Source organism: Antennarius striatus, chromosome 19 (assembly GCF_040054535.1).
Source record: "Antennarius striatus isolate MH-2024 chromosome 19, ASM4005453v1, whole genome shotgun sequence".
Lineage (NCBI taxonomy): Eukaryota > Metazoa > Chordata > Actinopteri > Lophiiformes > Antennariidae > Antennarius > Antennarius striatus.
The window spans coordinates 8,845,993-8,867,011 of NC_090794.1; the positions used below are offsets into that span (position 1 = coordinate 8,845,993).

The following is a 21,019-nucleotide window of genomic DNA, read 5'->3' on the forward strand; positions in this document are numbered from 1 at the left end:
ACTCTAAACCCGCTCCTCAGACTCCAGCACACACAGGTGTGCTGAGGGGAACGAACACATTGCAATTCCAGAAACATTCAAAGCGAACGCTGTGCTCTTTACCGTGAAGATGCGACGGCCAGTTCTGTCAAAGGTGACACAGTAGACGGACGACAAGTGGCCCAGGATCCTCTTGTGCATCTTCATGTGCTGGTACACGGCCGTGGGAACCAACTGCCGGAGGCGATAGGAGCCGTTCAGTCGACGGCCGAAGCTGGTATCAACTGGAGGATTAGAAATGATACACATCATCATCATATGAGAAGGAATCAGGGACAAAAATGATTAAAAAGATGATGACCATCTACAATTATGTTTACTTCCTTTGCGTAAACTATGTTCTGATTCATATGGGGCGTGCAATAAAACTGTGGTCAAACACTGCAAGCAGAGAAGACTTGGACAAACAGTGATATGGTCTACATACACTTATCTTAAAAGAGTAAAAATGATCAAATTTATTTTCTCCACCACAAGAGTCAAATGTTTTCTTTACCGATGTTAGGTGGGCTCCCATAGATAATGGGAGGCTCGGGTGGGCGCCCACAGTGCAGTGCAGCCAGCGCTGAGCCTTTCCACACAACATGCTTGCAACCTGGAGGAAGGTAAACACAAGAGGAGCACAGAGGTTCACGTCACACCGTTTGTAGTTTGACTCGTCTGTGCTGTTTTATGTGCTTGCCTTTATATTTGCATTGGCACACAAAGCAAAGGCTTTACATAAGGTCAACAGACATCTACATTCATGTGGATTAGGTATCTCGTATGCTACTTCAAGTGCTGCACTCACTCTTGCTGGTGCGGAGGAGATTCTGTCTGCCGGCCCCGAGCAGGCTGGTGAGTCCAGGTACGCTGGCAGGGACCTCCTTCTCCAGCAGTGGGCAGACTCTGGAGCAGACCTGCAGCAGGTGGTCTGCACTGACATGACGATATAGTTTCACCTGCACACACAGTCGGGTCAGCTTTTCTTCACAGATGACAAATCAGCAGGAGTAAAGGGGGAGTTGGGAAGAACTACAAGAAATCAAACTCCTATGAACTTTTTTAGTCGCTTTGGTGAAAGTGGAAAGGAAAAGAAAAGCACCAATTACAATTAACACGGAGTCACTTCATTACACCAAAAATAACTAGTAATACAAAAAGAATTTTTTTTAATTATCCTCCGTTAAAAAGGGATTAATTGGGTATTTACGGTGGTTACTGCCTGCAGACCAAAAAGTTTAATTATCTGGCTGGAGTTCAATCGTTTGAAAACTCTAAAACAAAATCACGTTTTCACCCAAAAATGATGTTGCCACTACAAAACAGCTGCAGGTATGCAGAGAGTTTCAAAAAATTATGATGCTGTTTTAAAAACAATATCCATAAATGTTCTATGGGAGTTTCATCAGAAAGCAAATGAGTGGAGGTAGTATAAAAAAGACGGCCTTTTTATCTGAAGACATTCAGTCTCAGACTGCAAAAGCCATCATTTCAAATATAGAAAAAATGATTAGTGAGTAAATTTCTGCATTACAAATTAAAAAAAAAAAAGATCAAAGTGCTTCTGCAACAAAATTAATGCAGGAATTGCCTTTTGAATCCACATGATGTGACAGCAGAGAGGGGGGTGTGGCGTGCAGCATGAAGCAGAATCAAAACCATGCGCTCATGAACACAGTGTGCGTGACTTCACTGACACACTGGGGATGCTCCTGCACTGGAGACACACACACACGCAGACTCACACACACACTTCTATGATGAGCGATGAGAGATATAAATATGTAGCATGCATTACTTTAAACTTATTATTTTAAATCAGCCATGAGGTAATCAGCTTTGTCTCAGATGCATCTGATTTAAATATATGAACTGGGTCAAATAAGCTTCAAATTTAATAATCAATACAGACACAAGAGCACACACACAACAACAAATGACTTCTTAATTGCTTTCACATCCTTGCTGATTCAGAGACACAATCAGTGTCAAGTACGCACAGAGCCATAACACACACACACACACACACACACACACACACACACACACACACACACACACACACACACACACACACACACACACACAAAACAGACAAAGTGATATCAATTAATATTTCGCTCCATTTTGCTGCCTCCTTAAAGGAAACGCAGAACACTCCCTGGTCACAGCACCACCACCACCAGACTGCACATGGTGCTGGGCACCACTTCAAATTGTAATCTTCTATTTAAATACAACATTAAGAAAAATCAATGGATTCTTAAATAAGGATGCCATTCTATTCAATATACTGTATTATTGAAATTAAAAACAGTTGTCAATGAAATCCAGGTCTTTATTTACGTGCAAATAAAAAATTATAAATTGGTGTATACACAATTACAATAAAAGTATGCTGCTGTTTTTATTCAAAAATAGGTTTCTATTTTTTGCATAATAGTGTTTCCGGTCAATTTTATAGCAAAAGCACATTAATTACATATCTAATTAAGCCGTCTTAATTAATTACACACAATTAATATCATTAATTACTACAATATTATTGCAGGAAACGTTTATTCCTCAGTGCTGCCCAGCCCCCGTTAGTAGCAGCCCAAACGTCACCCTACACACAGTGGATGTCTAAAGCCTGATCCGGTGACCCTGTCTCTAAACATCCCGTTTTCTATTTGGTCTAATAATTAAAACCCTCCGCAGTATTTTTTTTCTTCTTCTTTTTTCCAATAGACGAGATTATGCACAATAGACAGGAGGCAGGCTGAGCAGGCTGAGAATGGGAGTAGGAGGAGGAACAGAGAGCCAGCAGGAAAAGAGAGAGAGAGAGAAAAACACATAAGCAGGCAGAAAGACGCCGTCGATCATTTTTTTCCTCTAACGTTTAGATTTATATTCTCAAGAATCTACACTTCGTGTGATCTCGTCTGGGATGTCCATCGGTCTGTCTTCGTTTAACTAAAAAGGAGATATCCTTCTGCTACGTAGCGAATTAAATAGGCCACAGGTCATTATTTGCATATTTATTTATAAATAAAACTTATAATATCGCCAAAAAAGTAGTCAAGTCAATTTTAAGCAGACTAGCAGATAAATAAATATACACGAGATGATTAATTCTCCCCGCGCCCCCCCCCCCCCCAGTGTAAAGGGCGCTTTCTGTTTGTTTACAAGGCAATTATTATGTCAATTAATACGTCGATTATAAGATATCAGCTCAGTTACCTCTCATCTTCAGATACACTGATCTGCTCTCTTCTCTTCCATCCGATCAAACAAAAAACAATTCCCCAAAAACTGTTCTCCAAAAAAATATCTCCACGAGTCAACCAGCAGCTCCCACTCAGATGGAAGCTGTGACTCCAGATTTACTGAAAAATACTGCTTATATTCTCCTTTAAATGTCCTGTTTTCTAACTCTTGCCCCCTGAGTGTTTTCAAGTCATGCACACAAATTATGGTTCTTGCAGGACAAGAGCGCCTCCATCTCTATCTGGCTTGTGGCGCAGGGAGTCCCTCCTCCGGATCCTGGCGCTCCTACAGCACAACACTCATGACGTATCAACATTTCACACAATTTCCAACAACTATTAAAACCTTTTGGACATGCATGGCCCTAAACTCGCATACCACGGTGCTCAGGACGCCGGGTTCCGACCCCTTGGTGCCCCTAAGGCGGGCCAAACTTGCATCCACCTCTCCTCACAAAGTCTTTCTCAGTTTTTTTCTTTGCCACCTGATTTAAAAATTGCGGGAAATTCAATTTGTATTTTGCTCTCTAAAAACTTTTTTCCTCAGTTATAGAGCTCCCCTTACCAAATTCTCATACGTCCCGGGGTGTTTCTGTCCTGTCCAGTCCAGTCTTATGGGTAGAAGCTGGGATGGAAAAATAGTGTCGACTGTCATTTTCCAGATCATAAACGCACGGAGCGATGTTTTAAAACAGAACATGATGAATCAATGTAGGAGCAACATCACAAAGTACAGTGCAGGGACAAGCATCTCGTATTGCTGACTGCTTACCCCGTTCTCCTCCACCTCCCGTATCAGGGTCTGAAAATCGCATTAAAAAAAAGAAAATTACACCCCATGACATTTTCGGATATATTATAAATTATCCTAAAATACAAAAACACCAACCTCTGCTGCTTTCTGACACGGTCCAGCCTCTAGAAAACGGGCTATTAGGAAGTACAGTTCTGGTATGGTTGGAGGGAGAGAAGAGGACGGGGGCTGCGTTAAAAGAGGGCACCGAGGAAATTGGGGGGGACATTAAGGCAACCATGACATATATTCCGATGTCCTGTACTCACCAGAAGTCAACTGCGCGATGTGTGTACTGTCTGAAGCCATTTTGGTGTTGTTTGCCAGGGCAGCGCCAGAGCCTGTGTGGTAGGTCTAGGTGGCTGCCCTGTAGCTGTCACTGTTTATCCACCAGGAAGAGGCTGCCTCCATTCAGCTCCGCTAACACGAAGTCCCGGCTTTGAAGGGTATTCCTCCGCGGAGCGACAACTAGTGCTTGAGACGCGATCAAGCCCGTAAAACACCGTTTCCACCGAGTAAATAATCAACCGATTGCAAACATGTGGGATTAGTAGCACTTCGAATTAATTTTAGTAGTGGTTGTGTGGCTGTGGAGGCGTAGTCATGCCGATCCCCCTCCCCCCAAAAGAAAAAGCGCAGGCCTACTGCGGAAGAATATAGGAGGTGTGTTTTCACGCACGTTACTGAAGGGGGAGGTAGAAATGGCAGCCTGCTACACGAGAGGACAGCTTGCTGCATAATAGCTGCTACATCGTGTACAAATTATATCACGTTTTAGCTGTGGACTAATGTGCTCGTAGTTAAAAGTTTATTATGGGGTGCAGCAGTTGGATTTCTTATTGTAATTTTATTTTTTAGCTGCGGATGTAGAATATCGCTCCCGTGTTTGAGAGGGATTTACAGCCGATCTAACGTTAACCGTTTCGGCCAGGTTTCATTAGCTACGAGCGGCGTTGATTCTGACTTGTCGGTGGCCTCGCTCGTCGTTGCCCCGTCGTTACTGTGTAACAAGATGTCTGGCTAACACACCCACTCGCTGTGCTCGCCGTTCGGTGGTGAAGTCGTCCATTTCTCTTCTGCACGGCAGTAAAATGGGGGAAGGGTTGTAAAGAGGGGGGAATGCAGCTTAATGAATGAAACCCCGTGAGTTACAGGAATTTTATGGCAACGAGACATTCATTTATCATCAGTGAAGGTTAACAAGAAAACACGACAACATGATTATTTTATTTCCAGTAAGGTTTGGGGGGGAAGTAACTAAAATTACCTCAAATTATATAAGTACTTGCGTAAACGATGTTTTACAAAATAAATATTATCATTTAACAGGCGCAGGGTAGAAAAATAAGCTCCTTAGTGTCAGATTGACACAATGACCTGCAAGAACTCTTTAATTTGAACCTACATATTAATTACAACTTGATTAAATGATTATTACTAGTTGTTACAACACCACTCATTTGAAAATTACTTGCAGCCACATGATTGTTTTTCCAAATAAGTTTTTTTTTTTAAAAATGATTATTTGATCATGCCTTAACCTTAAATTTACATACTGAAAATGTAATATCTTAAAATTCAACCTACTCGGTATGAACAGTGTGCATATGTGCAAGTTTACGCTTTATTAATCATACAAAATGAGTATTCTTAACTTTGTACTGTGAATTATCTTTTGATTGAGTAGAACTCACTATTCTGTTAATATCATTTGTTACATCCAGTAAAAATATCGGGGAACCAATTTGAAAACTATCATTTTATTTATTTTGAATAGGATTTTACTTTTTTTATATTCAAGTGTTACTTGACTTTATGAATACTGTACACTTTTTTTAGTCTTTATTCAGTATACTCTCTTGCACCAGTTAACACAAACATATTGCTTCTTGCCATTTAAAAAGAATAACCTAGTTCAGTTTATTCATAAGAACAAAGAGGATGTGAGTACAACTGAAAAAAGAACCTATAAGCCTGTATCATTAAACACACAAGTGTGAGAAGGTGTTTGTTTTGTAAAGGGACGTGACAAAAAGGAGTGCACGCTCTTTCCCCAAATCCTGTTCAGTATTGTGTGTTCAACCAGGTACTGTTGTTGTGTGTGTTATTTAGCACTATTTGCAGTGTCAACTTCAATTAAAACAAATATACAGGTACGGGTATACCCCGGCTTAGGTCATTAATTGGCTCCAGAAGACATGATCTAAGGCCAAAAACAAAGCAAGTCAAATTAACTTGTCTCCAGGCTAAACCAGAAATACCCATTCCCAGTTTAGTGCTATTCTTAAGTCATGAATACATTTTCAATAATATAGGGTTAACACGAAACTATTTTAAGCTTACAAACAGTCAGTCAGTCATCTACAGATTGCCACCGCTATATCCGCCGCAGCGGGTCACGGGGAGCCGGAGCCTATCTCGGCAGCATAGGGCGTGAGGTGGGGGACACTCCGGGCACGACGCCGGTGCACCGCGGAGCTTACAAATAATTAAATTTTATATTTTCTAAATCCCGCTTCAAAGCGGTGATGTATTGTGAGTGTCAGCATTCGTGTGTTTGTCCGTTCGTCCATTCATTAGTCCACCAAATATTGCAACCGTTGCAGATAGAAAGATGAAACAAAAAGCACATTACTCAGGCGGCAAAGGGGATCACAATGAGATGATGAACTTGACTTTGAGGAAACTAGATCAAGGTCAAATTTCAACTTTTGTACACTCATGAACCGGATAAGATACAAGAGACGAGGGAGAAGGCCAGTATAAGTAAGACCGTAGATCAAAGCTACTGCTTTGAAGTAGATCAAAGCTAGTGCTTTGATTTATGAAAGTTGGTCAAAGCATTAGCTTTGATCTTTGACCCATGCAAGTAAGTCGGTAAAATTTTGAATTCAGGGTGTCGTGGGATCTTGCAGTCTGTGACTGCCATGGTTCTAGTTAATATAGTAGCCGTCTTGTACGTCTCCATCTCATCTTCAGCTGCTTCTTCCGCATCTTGGGTCACAGGGGTTGCTACAGGCTAATAACATTATATGTTTTACTCTTATTCATGGTACAGTAACATTATGTGCCTTTTACGATTGGCTGACAAAGTCAAATTGATTATTTACTTCAATGTATAATCTAGAACACTGTAATTCAAAACGAAGAAAGCCAAGGTATACTAGAAAATGAAAGTTCCTACACCAGTCTGAGAGTTACTGACATAGGCTGGTCAGCTGTGCAAAAGCTGCATATTTCAAGCTGGATTGATGGCCACTTCGACTGGAATAAAAATAGAAGGAAATATTATCCATAAACAGTTTTAAAGAACAATTCTAAAATCCAGGCTGTAATTACAGAGGGTGCTTGTTGTCTCCTGGCTTTGATTACTGGAAGGAATCATTTCACCCCCATTCCTCATCTATGAGCGAGTTCAGTGACACCTTTCTGGCCTACAGACCAAATCATTCTCAACAAGCATTGAAAAACATTTTGGGTTGAAGTAGGGCCAGAGTTTAGGCCTTGTCCGTCACCTCTAAAGAACTTCCCCACATGACCTTTGCTGCTATTATTGTACTGGCTGATGTGACCACAGGGAGGCAACCTCTCTCCATAACATTTTCTGTGAACAGGGCCAATGAGGAGTCAGAGGTTATTAATGATTAAACACTGTGATATAACAAGTAGAAATGAATTCACGTATGATAAGTGACCGAGCAAGATTCTGTTGAGTGTGGCTACCTCTGTATTTGTTCAAAATAAAAACCAAACCAAAATGAAGGAGCATATTGCTGATTGTGTTTGTTACTGACAATGTATATTTAAATGGCCTCTTTAGATTTTATGCTATTCAGACATCATGGCTGCACAACCCTTACATGTTAAAAAAATGTTAACTCCACATTATCTGTTCATGAGTGTGAATGACGGCTTGTCGCTCAATGAAGCTTCACTCGTCCCACCAATCTGGTAAATGCTGACCTTTCACTTCCTGACACAGCAGTTGTATTTTACACAGCCTCATGCCCCTAACCACCTCTCACTCTCTCTCTCACTCATACACACTCACATAAACTGCTGGCTTTGTGCTGGTGTCAAAAGTAACTCCAACCATGAACATAGTGAAAATGGCTTTCTAACAGACATGGAGTTTTACAAACATTATATGAGGCTTACAAATGTCAAGCATCACCAACAAAAAGCTGTCAAACTAAACCAAATTTATGGTGTACATGTAATAATAATGAATACATTAAATCTAGATTTAATTAAGAAATAATAATAATTTAATCAGAGAAGAGAAAGAAAAACAGAGAAACTCCCGTGTAACATCAACTTTTTCTTTTATTTCAAAATATTTTTCCAACAGGATGAAACTCAAAGAAGCCCAGAAGGCCCAAAGCCAATAGAGCCATCTAGAACTGAAGCACCACTCATTATTGCTATGTCACTCTGTTGCAGGACAAGGCGTTCAGAGGGTGTGTGTGTGTGTGTGTGTGCGTGTGTGTGTGTGTGTGTGTGTGTGTGTGTGCATGTGCAGGGGGAGAGAGGGGGCAAGTGAACTAAGTCAAACACAGACCCATAAACACATTCGCTCCAGAACACTCATATACAAAAGGAGCTATGTGAAACAGAGTAGTAGCGACTCTAAAGACTAAGGTTCTTACTTCTGAAAGGCTGCAGATGATCTCCATGACGACTGTGGACCCAGTTCTTTATAACCCGCATTTAAACTGCTGACAAACATCCACCAAACCTCACCTTAACCACGAGAAGGGAAGTCAACCAATAACAATGGTCAAATATAGCAGAGCCAGTTTAAAGATCAACAGCTGCGTTTATGGCCACCTTCAGGAAAAATGAAGAACATCTGCAGCCCAATAATAAGCTCATCATTCTGTTTTGTTGCTTCTGAGAGGCGACACAGAATGGAGGAGGGAGGAGAATAAAAACATATTCTAGGAGCTGGAAGGAGAATATTAACATATTAGGATAGGGCCGCTGGTTGTCCGTCTCTACTATCACAAGTCTAAAAAAAATTTCTGCATGGTACAAAAATTGTCAGTAAAAAAAGAGACTTTGCTGCCATTGAATCAGAGGGGGCGTTTCAGCCCGTGTCCTTATGCCTTCTCCTCGGTCGCCTCCTCCGATGCTTCAGTTACCTGGAGGGAAGGAGATGGAAAAGACTTACAAGACAACGCAGGTATCGACCAGCAATCGTGTCAACGGCAATTTTCAGTCAGGGCTGGGAGCAAGTGGCTACAAAAATCAAGCCCAACATTTTGCTTCAATCCACTGCAGTTATCAAAATCACCCCGTTTACACAAAGCAGAAACCCTTTATTTGCATTTATTAATTTACACGGAATGGTATGTCCAGTTCTGAACATGCAAACTTTTCTAAATGAATGAAAGTCATGTGAAAAAGATGATGACAAAGCCCCCGCCTTGACAAACGTGAAATAACTGTTTTTGCGGATCATTTAGACAACACCGTGTTTATGCAAAATCTTTAGAAAATACTGAAAAAAAACACGTTTTCCACAAAATCTTTGTTGAAAAATCAGGGCCTGATTCAGATGAAAACGAAAAGCTGATTTTCTTTGGAATAAGATTTTAGGTCTCACCTCATCAAAGGTGCAAAGAAACACCCAAGTTAAGGAAAAAAAAGGCTTAAGTTGGATGAAAATATGTATGCAAAGTGCATTCATGAAGCCAAGAAGCGGTTAGCTTAGCTTAGTATGAAGAACGGGGGTAATGAATAGCTTACGTACATTACAAAGCTTACTGCTTTGAAATCCTGGTGTTTGTTCCACTAAGCAGGTTTTTTATTCATTACGTTAACAATAGCTAAGGATAACCCAGTTACATTACAGTCTTTAACATGTGCTGATGTCCAGTTATGACAGAAAATAGCTTTGATTCCAATTGCCTTTAGGAGTTCATACTGACACACTGCTGGTCAATGATAATATAGAAAGCACCAATCACTTCCACTGTACATGGTTATCTTATAACCTCAGCAGATAAAAGTTACCAAACCTACATAACTGTCACCAGGAAACTGTAAAAAAAAAAAAAAAGAAGTGACCAATCAGCATGTTTTGATGGTTTGTGTGGCATTGAGATTGTTGGTCAGATCTCTCTTAAATTCTATAGCACAGCACCACTATTTGTATTTCCATCACAAAGCGGTTCTTAAGATAATTCTCAATGTCAGCCAGAATTCATCCAAGACCTGCAGGAATGAGCTCACAAAGGAATCCAGTGTGGATCAGGTGATCAAAACTCCTGTCTACTTCCTCTGCCTGGCCAGTGGTGGAGTCAGCTGTCTATGATTACAGCAATCCAATCGCATTTCATATCACAGCGATATGAGCTGCCAATAATCCTGTTGAACTGTAAAAAAGTTTTCTTTGGCCCACTTCACTGCACATACGTATGTCAGACACCCTCATTTCTTTTCTTTTTCTTCTCTCTCTCAAAAGTATGTCAAAGCATTCCACAGCACACTGGGTAAAAGTGATCTGGATTTACACATATCAGTTGCAAGCAAAAAGTTAGTGGCTGAACACACACGCAGAGGCTGGATTAGACACACTCAACCATACCCTTAACTCTGACTGTGTCGCTCTGCCCTCTGACTGACATCAAGGAGGGAGCCATGCTTCTGATGGAAGACACACGGACAGACGGACGAGACACGTAGATCTGTGTTTGTGTGTGTGTGTGTGTGTATTTGTATGTGTGTATTCATGTTAGTACATAAATTTACAAAATAAGAGAAAATTATTATTTTCACATTTCTCGCTAAATTACTGAATATTTGCTCATTTGATCAACAAGTTTGTTGTTTTTTTTCCCCCACCTCATTGGTCTTGGTCTCTCCATTCTGGGCGGGGCCATCTTCCTTCTTTCCTTTAGCTCCGCCCTTCTTTGCCTTCACTCCTTTATCATCTGCCACCTTCTGCATACAAATGCATACAGATTACATGATGACTATTTTATTTCTAAAATATATAAAATGGGATCTCACACAAGGCTCATTGCTATTTACTTTTTATCACCAAATAAAAACTATTTTTTTAAATGAGTCCACCAGATTTTTTTTCCTTGTTTTTTCCCAGCTTATTTCTTATTTAATACTTTAGCACATTCCTCTCATAACAGAAACAAAACAGCAAAATATTGCTACAGTTCTTAAAAGTAATGAAAACTTGAATATGAAGTACAGGGGTAACCAAGTATCTAAGTCCCACAAATTTATGGGTACATAAATGAATGATTTTAGGCGTAGTGTGTGCACATTGTACCTTGGCTATAGTCTTCTTGGGCTTGGCCTCAGGCTTGGGAAGAACAGTTTTCTGCAAATTAGGCAAGAGTCATTTAGATTGACCAACCACACAGTGCATAGTTTTGTGAAAAGAGTTAATTATCTTCCGTCTCACTTCTCTTAATGGCTGCAGAGTCATTTCTATACTTTTTATGATTTAAGCCACAAACCTGTTTAGAATTCAGGCCATTTTGGGCCCTGAGCAGGTTGTTGAGTGCATACCATTTTACAATGAAGTCATAAATTAAATCACAACATTGCTGTGACTAAATTTGAGGTCCCATATTTGTTTTTTTTAATTTGTGTCCTTCAGCTGCCAGATGTCCAACTATTTGAAATGTCTTGCTCCAAAGTGATCCGTGGTCCTTAATATCTTTGATTGAATATTGATAAAATCGCTTCCGCTCCGACAAGCTTGGTTTTAACGAGGCATGGCTCTGAGGTCTCTATCTCTACCCCCTGCCCCCTCTGAGCCTGATCTATCAACAACTCCGTCCCCCGACACGTTCACAGGCGTTTTGTTTTGATCCAAAACAAAATGCCCGTGAACGTGTCAGAGCGTTCTTCAGTCTGAAACTTTTGTTTCAGTAACTTTATGACTGCATATTTCGCTCTTATTTTTCCCGTGTTTGTCTTTCTTGTTAATAACTGTTGATTTCTCTGAGCTGAGCGTAAAGCTGCTTTCAGCCGAACGTGAGTCTGTTGTTCATTATGTAAACACATGGGCTGATCCTACACAGACCATCGGTAAAGATCATATAAAATTTAAAACACACTGTGTCTGCAAATGGGAAAAAAATCAGTGGGGACGACAACCATTGTTTGACAGGACGTAATTAAAGCTGTTTCCCGACAGTCATCGTGGACAATGTGCGATCACTAGCTAATAACACTGGGCAGCGAAGCTACTGCCGGAATGCAGCTAACAGTTACTGGTAAGTGGTAACACAAAGCGGATGAGTACTGCATATTGAACTGTTCGCTTTTGGGCGCCGTCCCTACTTTATCCACTAACCTACGTCATTATAGCATTTTACTCATAAGGAACTGTAAATAAGATATGAATGTTCTCTCTCTTTTTCCGTCTCTCTCTCTCTCTCTCTCTCTCTCTCTCTCTCTGCCTGTGTGTGTGTGTGTGGGGGGGGGGGGTGAGTGATAATTTCACCTTTTGATTTCTGCCTGGATTATTCCACATGCAGGCTTTATGTCAATTGAACTAACCCTTGACTGGTGACAGCAAATATTTTTTAGGATGTAAATAAAGGCTAAGGCTGTTTGTTTATGAGCGGTATGTTTGATATGACGATGAGGATACGCCTTTAGCAGACATGCACACACATGACTGAAGCGGAGCTTACTAGTTAACCAAATGCTAGCTGACTTCAACAGCTTGTGAGGAGCTTTCAGTGTGTAGCTCTGAGCCAGGACATTACTGCACACAGCTACCATAGCCTGAGCGAACTCCCCCTCAGGGATGACCACGCTCATATCTGTGTGGACAATCAAATATGACTCAGGATAGGTCAATTTACTCTGTCGATCACCCTGGATATGATGTAAGGTTCAGAGATTTATGAATCCAATCGTCTTTGATTCTGTCCAGCTATGAATCCAAAAGATTCCAAATGTCTATTGATGCGGGAAGCGTTTGTTTTCTTGATCCTAGGATTTGGTCGGGTTAGGGAGGACCACTATGTATATGTAGGGACTTGAAAAAAACGTGTTTTTCATAATAGGAACCCTTTAACTCAAACGATTCTTAATGATGATATATATTTTTGTGTCATAGTGTTATTCAATGACACTCTGCAAAAAGATTATACGTGAATAAATATCTGGCTGTAGTGAGTTTAAGGGTACGCGGTTTATGGATACATGCATAAAGCACAAGAAGAAACAATACTTTTTTTAGTCAAAATAGTGAAATATCTTATTATATAATCTATTTTTAAATGAGATAATTTCAGATTCCAGTAAAATCAGGAAACATGCAATAAAAAAACAAGTACAGATAACATGTTTAGATTGTTTCCATTCTGCAAAGTGTCCCAGCTGACATTTTTGGGGTCAAGCTTTTCTCTATCATTTCTGTTGTTGTCAACAGATGGGTAGCTTAGCTTAACTAAAACACAGGAGATGGATCAGGCAACACTTTTAATTCCTCCAGCTACACTTAAAGCTACAGTAACCGTCTGCTAGCTGTTGACTTCATATGATGTTGGATGTTCCTCCTTTAGTGAATAGGTCAGACCCATCTTGAGGCTAAAGATGTGTTCATATTACTTTATATAAAATTATTTGTGTTGCATAATATTTACAGCAAATCATATTTTATATTTAAATTGATACATTAATAGGGCAAACAGTAGTAATAGGTAAAAAAACATTTGTCCAACTATGTTTACCATCAAGTTAGAGAATAAGCGTGTTAAAGTGAACATGCAAATATACAAACATAGAAAGACACGATGTGACCAACATGCAAAGTATAACACATAAAAACACATGGCCTGTGTGGCAGAGCTGCATGAACATGTAAAAATGCTTACTGGACCACAGATGACATCATCACAATAATTAGAATTGGAGGGATTTGAAAACAATTTCAATGAGAAAGGGACATTTTCCACAAGAGGTCTTGTTTACTGTTGAGTATTTTTCAGCTAATTTCTAAAAACTCAGAATTTTCTTCTGTTCTCCTACAACTGGATGATTAAAATACAGTATGTATTCTTCTTAGCATGCAGCCCGACACATTAACAGGGTGTAAGGACAGACAAGACCGAAAACACATGAGGAGAACATAGAAATTACATGCATGTCAACTTGTCAACAGACCTTACTATGTCATGCTTTTGTCATGTGACCCTTTTATCTCACAAGACTGAGGAAGCATGAGGGTGAAGCCAAGGTGAGGAAGAAGAGGACAGTGACAGAGGTGAAGACAGGGAGAGGAGAAAGCGACTCACCGCTGAGATTCTCTCTGACCTCCTGGGGGGCTACCGGAGCAAGGGATGATCAATAAGAGAGAGAGACAGACAGAGACAGGGGCAGAGAGAGAGAGAGAGAGAGAGACAGATATCAGTTGTACCTTTGCGGGCTAATCTTTACTTGATCTTCTCGTTGTTTTACTCATTAACCCGTCATGTTTCATTCTCACACACACTCTTCAAAAGCAACACAGCACTCAAACACACACAAAGCAAACAGGTCTAACTGAAACATTTACCTCTTGTTTGGTGACTTTGGAAGACTCCTTGGCCTCAGGACCATCTAGATTCTGTTGAAATATAAATAGGAATCAAAGGACTGTTGCAAGCTTCTAAATGTCTCCAGATGATCACACTCAATGTATGACCCTGTAAGTTATACTGAAGTATTTTTCCCAACTTTTTCCATTTAACTTAAATTTTCAATCTTAAAATTTTGATAATTACTTTTCAGAAACCAAAACCAATATACTGTATATTTGGGTCTTTGGAGGGTAACAATGAGTCTGGGTGAGTATTTAAAGAAATAATGCATTGGAAAAAAGTCAAAAGTCCAGAAATGAGCATAAAAGAAATTCTGGAAAATGCTGTTTCTATAGAAGAGTATGTCTGAGGGGGGGAAAGCACTTATTAATACAGTAATATCATATTCATGGTTAACTGGAGATGAAATCATTTAATCTGTAACAATGATGATTGCTGTCTGATGATTGATGGAGTTATTAGGGAATATAGCCAAAGCGTGTGTTTGTGTGTGTGTGTGTGTGTGTGTGTGTGCGTGCGTGCGCGCGCACGCGTGATTTCATTATTCATTTTGACGCCTACTTTCAGGAGCTCACAGCATGAACACGACCACCACCATGAAGAAAATGTTGGTTCGCCTGCAGGTTGGCATTCGTCATTTGCATATGGGCGACCTCCGCCCCTAGAGGCCTCCCATTCTCTGTCCTCAACGATTAATCTGCGCAGACAATGGCAGTTTCTGAATGGCAGAAAAGCCTATTTCCATGTATGTACTGATACAATGGACTGGAGCTGTGCTGTTTACGCACTGTCGCGGTCTCTTTTAACGCAACGGTAGTTGTTTCTGATCCCTCCTTTCTTTATTCCTTCTCCATCTAGATGTGGGTTGTTTAATTCACTTGGCGGCTACCACACATCACGGTTAGGGAACCCAAATGAAAGCGCAAGGTGGATGGATTACATGATATTCACTATCGCCAAGTCTCATACATGCGCGAAAGGCGCCCAGAGGAATTATCATCACGCACATCTATGGGATTTACGCATGCATCCATCCATCCACCCATCCATCCATCCATCCGGCGGGTCCGTCTGACATTCAGGAGTGCGCACAGTGGAGAGGGAAGTGGCATAAAAACGACCACAAGAACGGCCATTGAATCAACGCAGGAACATTCGTGGTGTGAAGACAAAAACATATTGGTGGGGAAACGGATCACAGATAAGCAAAGACGCGTTAAAAACACAGGGAAGGTGAGAAAAGGCGCTCCCTCCAACTTAGGGATCACCTCACCTGCCTCGACATCGCCACAGACATCGCGCACCGTTTTGTTTTGTTTTTTCCTGAAATGCAATAGACCAACTACAGTGAAGTAACATCGGTGGCCTCAACGATACTCACCTTTCTCTTCGGCATTTTACGCGTCAATTATTCTCCAACAACCAGGAAAATTAACGTCAAACCCAAAGGTGCAAGAGAAGCGAATTTGAACTACCTCAAAATAGAGGATCAATATCTAGGCACCTTCGATAATATGTTGATTATATGCACTCCCCCAAAACTCTCTATCTCCAGCAACCATTGGGTAGAGGGGTCAAAATCCTCTCTCGCGCTGTCTCCCCATTGGCTTGTCCCCGTATCCATGTAAATACCAGAGTCCAGGACATTGGTTGTGATTCAGGAGAGTCCGGCTGTGATTGGCTACGCGCTCTTTGTGTCCAGATCCCACCAGACTGCGATGGCTGAGAGGGAAAGTGGAGACAAGCCAATGAAAGCGGTGCCGACTCTCGGTGCATCTGGGTAATGTAGGATAAGAGAGAAAAATGGAGAGGGGGGGGGGGGGGGAATAAGAGAATGATGTAAATAAAACACAAAGAACCAGAAAAAAGGGCACAATGGTACAATGTCAGCCAGAGAGGAGCTCCAGAATGATGGCAGACATTGTGTCTCGCCCAGTATCCCCTGGTCTAAAGAGCTACAAGTCATTCACAACCTTGGTGCACTTAATCCATCATGTTCTGTACATATACTGAAATAATACAACGTTTAGGCTCGTTTTTAAAATCATTTTCTCTCACAAATTTGTCATGTGGGAGGTTTTTTTTTCCATTAAAGGATTCTGACTTGAGACTTGAGAGTTTATATTAAAACTGAGGTGTAAACCATGTTCATGTTTATTTCTTGTTAAGCAATGGGCCTGCTGTGTTGTTCTAAGGGGAAATAACCTCCTCAAAGCAAAACACTGGTAATCAAATTTTATACATTAGGATATGCCATCTAATAAAAATAATAAGAAAAGGGTATTTAGAGTAGAGTATAACTTTATTTATCCTTTGTTTGTTTATTTCTTTATTTAGATAACGAAGAATGTGTTTTCGTGTATATTGCAATTGTCCATAATATAATAAACACTTAAATTCCTAATTGTGTAGGAATTCGGTATTTTACAGTATTTCCAGGGACAAGATATAAATACAGTGAACATTTTTAATAATAAGGTATAGGCAGAGAAACCAAGGTTTCAAATGGTAGCCAGTTACTCTGATGGAGCTTTGTGGTTTCAGATGTTGGTAATAGGGGTGTAAAACATGAATTGGCCCTTTCTGCTCAGAATTCTTCTTGTATTTTTTACATTTTTAAAATATTGATATATATGGAATTTTTAAATGAAATTAACAATGTCTTTTTGTCGAATAATAGCAGCTTTAGTCCAGTCCATGAACTGGAAAACTGAAAACCTCCACAGAGTTCTAAACAACTGTGATAACTAGCTTCTGTCATATTTTACACGTGTCCATTGAGAACAAGATTTAATATGATGAAGATGTAGATATGACAGATCTCTGACACCAAATGTAAGACCAAATTTAAAAGCCAGACAGATACCAATTTACATTGTTGGCTTAGTTCTTCGCTAATTTTATGCTTGGTTGTTTAACTGATTCAAGAACAGTTAAATCATTTTGTCCATTGTTTCAGTGTGTTAGTCATGTGACAGTTACTTGGTTATTTGATTTGGACCTGTTGTGACATTAAAAACACATTATAACACAATATAATGTACTGTATATCACACACCATCATCTGCATGGCATAAGTTTGAACTGAAAAGTTTAAAATGTGCTTTAACCTTTCTTAATAACCAGTGGAACTTTGTATTTTACAAATGTACACAATTTTAATAAGTTATCCGTGTATCCGCGAGGACAAACACTCCACTATCCTTCCTAGTGAGTCTAATAATATATACATTCTTCTGTTGAACAATTGTTTTTATCATATTCTACAGTGTTAACATGTAATCTGCACAATACAACCATTTTAAACTTACAATGACAAACAAAATTCTATGTTGAAATTGACAAAAGCGACCCTCAACATTCTTGTGCAACATCACAATAGTGATAATCTCACAAAGGGCAGAGCTTTCCTGCCCAACCAACAAAAGCCTTCATGTCTACATGGATGTGAATACACAACTGTGTTAGAAGTCAACCCAGAACACACAGGAGCAGCTTGACGGCTGCTCCACTGTTCCCACATAGAGTCACACTGTCAGCTAAATTGAATTGACAACACAATGCCGAACATGTGCAATGCATACATACATAAAGGAAAGACACAAAAGATAAGAGGAATAATACCAAAAGTGTTTTTTTCATTTATATATAGAGCATCTTTGTCACAGCTGTTGGTCCTTCTTGTGGTACACAATTGTTCAGAAATAGAATAATTAAATTGCTAATATGTACATGTACATAAATGACATTAAGTCGCTGGTCGGCATGTAAAATTGGGTTTTCTGGGAGAATCCTTACATAAATTAATCAAGTTAGCCCTCCAAATACCTGGTTAACAAATTACAAATGGCACACCATCACGGTCCAGTTTCAGGAACCATGGAGGCTCAGTAGCAGATCCTAGTCACATTGCACAGATGGTCATAACTTGTATAGCAAGAGGTACATGTTTCTGCTGTTTAACACACACACTGGATTGCCTCTCTGATCCAGCTGGATAGCATGAATTGACATAGTGGTGTAGCTATACCTTTATGTTCTTGCAAACAGGGAGCTGGTTGGTAACCCCATCATCTGCATGGCATGAATTTATGACACAAGTTAAGTAGGCACTGTGTCAGCCTTCAGTTACCTTCTTATTGTTCACACAGGGAGGGGAATAAAATTATTCGATTGATTTGCACATATTAGAGAACATTAGGGAGAAAGGCCTTGTCCCCAGGCTAGCACCTGTGAGACACCACCTACAGATTGATTCTCCAGCTCAAGGATCTGTGCCAGAATGGCGCAGATACCGCGGGGAGTGGCAGCGCATACCAGTGTGAGTAAGATCATAGATCAAAGCTAGTGTTTTGATCTACCTATGCAGTAACCTTGATCTATGGTCAAAGCTAGTGGGTAGATTTGACCTACCCTGAAAGGTCAAAGCTATGCACTTGTCAGGTACTACTTTCAGGGTACCCTGACCTGCCCTTCGCGGGATGTTGCAGTCTCTGACTGCCTTGGTTCTTGTTGCCATTGTCTTATATGGAGTGTTTGAATGCACAACAGCTGGAACACCTTAAATTATCCACATCATCTGTCAGCTGTTTTTTTTTTTTTGTATTGAGTAGTTTTGATAAAGAAATTGTCACTACACATGATGCCTGTTACTGATTTACATGTTTGATGACGTGTGATTACTAATCACTGTACTTTGTTTGAAGAAACTAAAATTATTGGTATATAATCACAAACAAAACCATTTACATTTATAAATGCACGGGAGGAGAGTCGTTCAATTAAATTTAGAGTAATAAAAATGGTTTGCCATCAAGCAATTGTTTCAGTCCTAACTGGTTAAAAGCATGTCATCAATGTATGTGGGTTAAAATGTCTTACAGTGAAATTATCAGGTTCCTTATAATAATTAATTGGTTTAAGAATTTGTTTTTCTAAAAATAATTCTGTGACTTAATTTCTGCTCTATCATTAATTCAAACTACTGTGTGAACCTTTTGTTTAGCCATTTAAAAAGGTCAATAGTCTGAAAAGGAAGGCAAAAAACCTATTATGATTCAGTATGAGAATATAATCCCAGTTCTCCTGTCATGCTGAAATGTCTCCTGAGGCTGAATATGAAGACTAAAATTGATTTAAGATTGTTTTCATTGTGTTTATAGCTCATTATTGCCATTCGCCATGGTAACAGATATGCGCATAGTATCCACACGGGGACCTTTAGAGAGCACAGGGGGCATTACCTACCATTCACACTCAAAAATGTGTCATTAATAATCAAATTGCATGTCACATCCCAAATCTGTGTGTTGAATAATACACACGTTATATAGTTGTTTACTGTACTAAATAAAACCCTATTTGGGATCTTAATGAGGCTCTATAGGAATAGATCCTCTGCAGCTATATATGTCAGGTATTCTGAATTTAAAGGAATCAAGAGTTTTTTTTAAAGCTCATATCAAAAGTGATTGTGCATTTAAATGTTATCACATTTAAAAAATATATTATATATATAAATATATATAGATAAAAAGTATATATGGTTTATATATATACTGTATATATACAGTATATGCTTCAAATGTTGCAAAACATTTGAAAAAATATATATGAAGAGAGAAAAAGAGAGATAGATATAGATATCTAGATATCTATCAATATATAAATAGATATATAGATGTATAGAAAGATTCATAGATATAGATATGAATGTAATAGATATAGACATGTAGATACAGAAATATAAATACAGAAATGTAGAATCACATGAGTGTTACAAAGATGACACTTGTTATATGTAATATATAATAAAAAAAATACATAACATGAAAAATATAATATGTAAAATAAATATATATCACTATATTTCAAAGTTTTAGAAAATTGCTCGAATATAAACAACTGTACTCGGTATTTTCTATTGATTTTTATATTTCTTGTTCAGTTACCTGAAGTTGTCAGGCTTTCGTGATTAATGTATTGATAAATCAGAATGCTCCGTATCACAAATAAAATGACTCACGGGAAGGACACCTGGCCGTCGCTGCTTTGCAGGGGATATGCCATCTTGTGATGGTTCTTGTTTTAAGATGCCGTCTTTTTTTTTTTTTGGTAAGACAACCAGAAGAGAAGAACACTTTACGGAGGACTGAACTGACATCTAGTGGACAATAGTTGTAAATAACATTTAAGAAGCAAGGGTGGAATTGGATCAACATGTCCTGATGTCTTTGGTTCTAGAAAAGCTTTTAATTTCCATCAGTGAGGACTTTTACCATTTTACTACCTTTAAATCTTTAGAAGGGCACTCTTTAGAAACATTTATTTGGAATCAATTCTGATTTTGGAGCACAGCGTGGCTGACACCATGACGTCGGTTTATATTA

The 21,019-nt window shown here is 39.4% G+C and overlaps 2 protein-coding genes across 10 annotated transcripts in view; both read right to left on the minus strand.

The window, feature by feature from the left end:
- phip (pleckstrin homology domain interacting protein) overlaps positions 1-4,595 on the minus strand; it is a 30,560-nt gene extending 25,965 nt beyond the window's left edge. The window contains exons 1-7 of the mRNA XM_068341826.1: positions 4,332-4,595; positions 4,159-4,217; positions 4,042-4,071; positions 3,835-3,894; positions 830-980; positions 536-634; positions 103-263 (exon numbers count right to left, since the gene is read on the minus strand). Coding sequence (XP_068197927.1) covers positions 103-263; positions 536-634; positions 830-980; positions 3,835-3,894; positions 4,042-4,071; positions 4,159-4,217; positions 4,332-4,371 — 600 coding nt within the window. The 5' untranslated portion in view covers positions 4,372-4,595. The remainder of the gene's footprint in view (positions 1-102; positions 264-535; positions 635-829; positions 981-3,834; positions 3,895-4,041; positions 4,072-4,158; positions 4,218-4,331) is intronic.
- A 3,775-nt stretch (positions 4,596-8,370) lies between these two features.
- Positions 8,371-20,987, minus strand: hmgn3 (high mobility group nucleosomal binding domain 3). 9 transcript variants are annotated; one of them, XM_068342518.1, is made up of 8 exons: positions 20,656-20,987; positions 16,263-16,406; positions 14,606-14,656; positions 14,346-14,375; positions 11,357-11,407; positions 10,912-11,007; positions 10,655-10,754; positions 8,371-9,206 (listed from the first exon to the last, which is right to left on the minus strand). In XM_068342518.1, the coding sequence occupies exons 1-8, from the start codon at positions 20,791-20,793 to the stop codon at positions 9,199-9,201; spliced, it is 618 nt and encodes a 205-aa protein (XP_068198619.1). In that variant the 5' UTR covers positions 20,794-20,987; the 3' UTR covers positions 8,371-9,198. The 9 variants fall into 9 exon arrangements, with proteins under 9 accessions (XP_068198619.1, XP_068198618.1, XP_068198622.1 ...); XM_068342517.1 differs by having other exon boundaries at positions 10,912-11,010; positions 20,656-20,944; XM_068342521.1 differs by lacking the exon at positions 14,346-14,375.
- Positions 20,988-21,019: the final 32 nt, after the last annotated feature.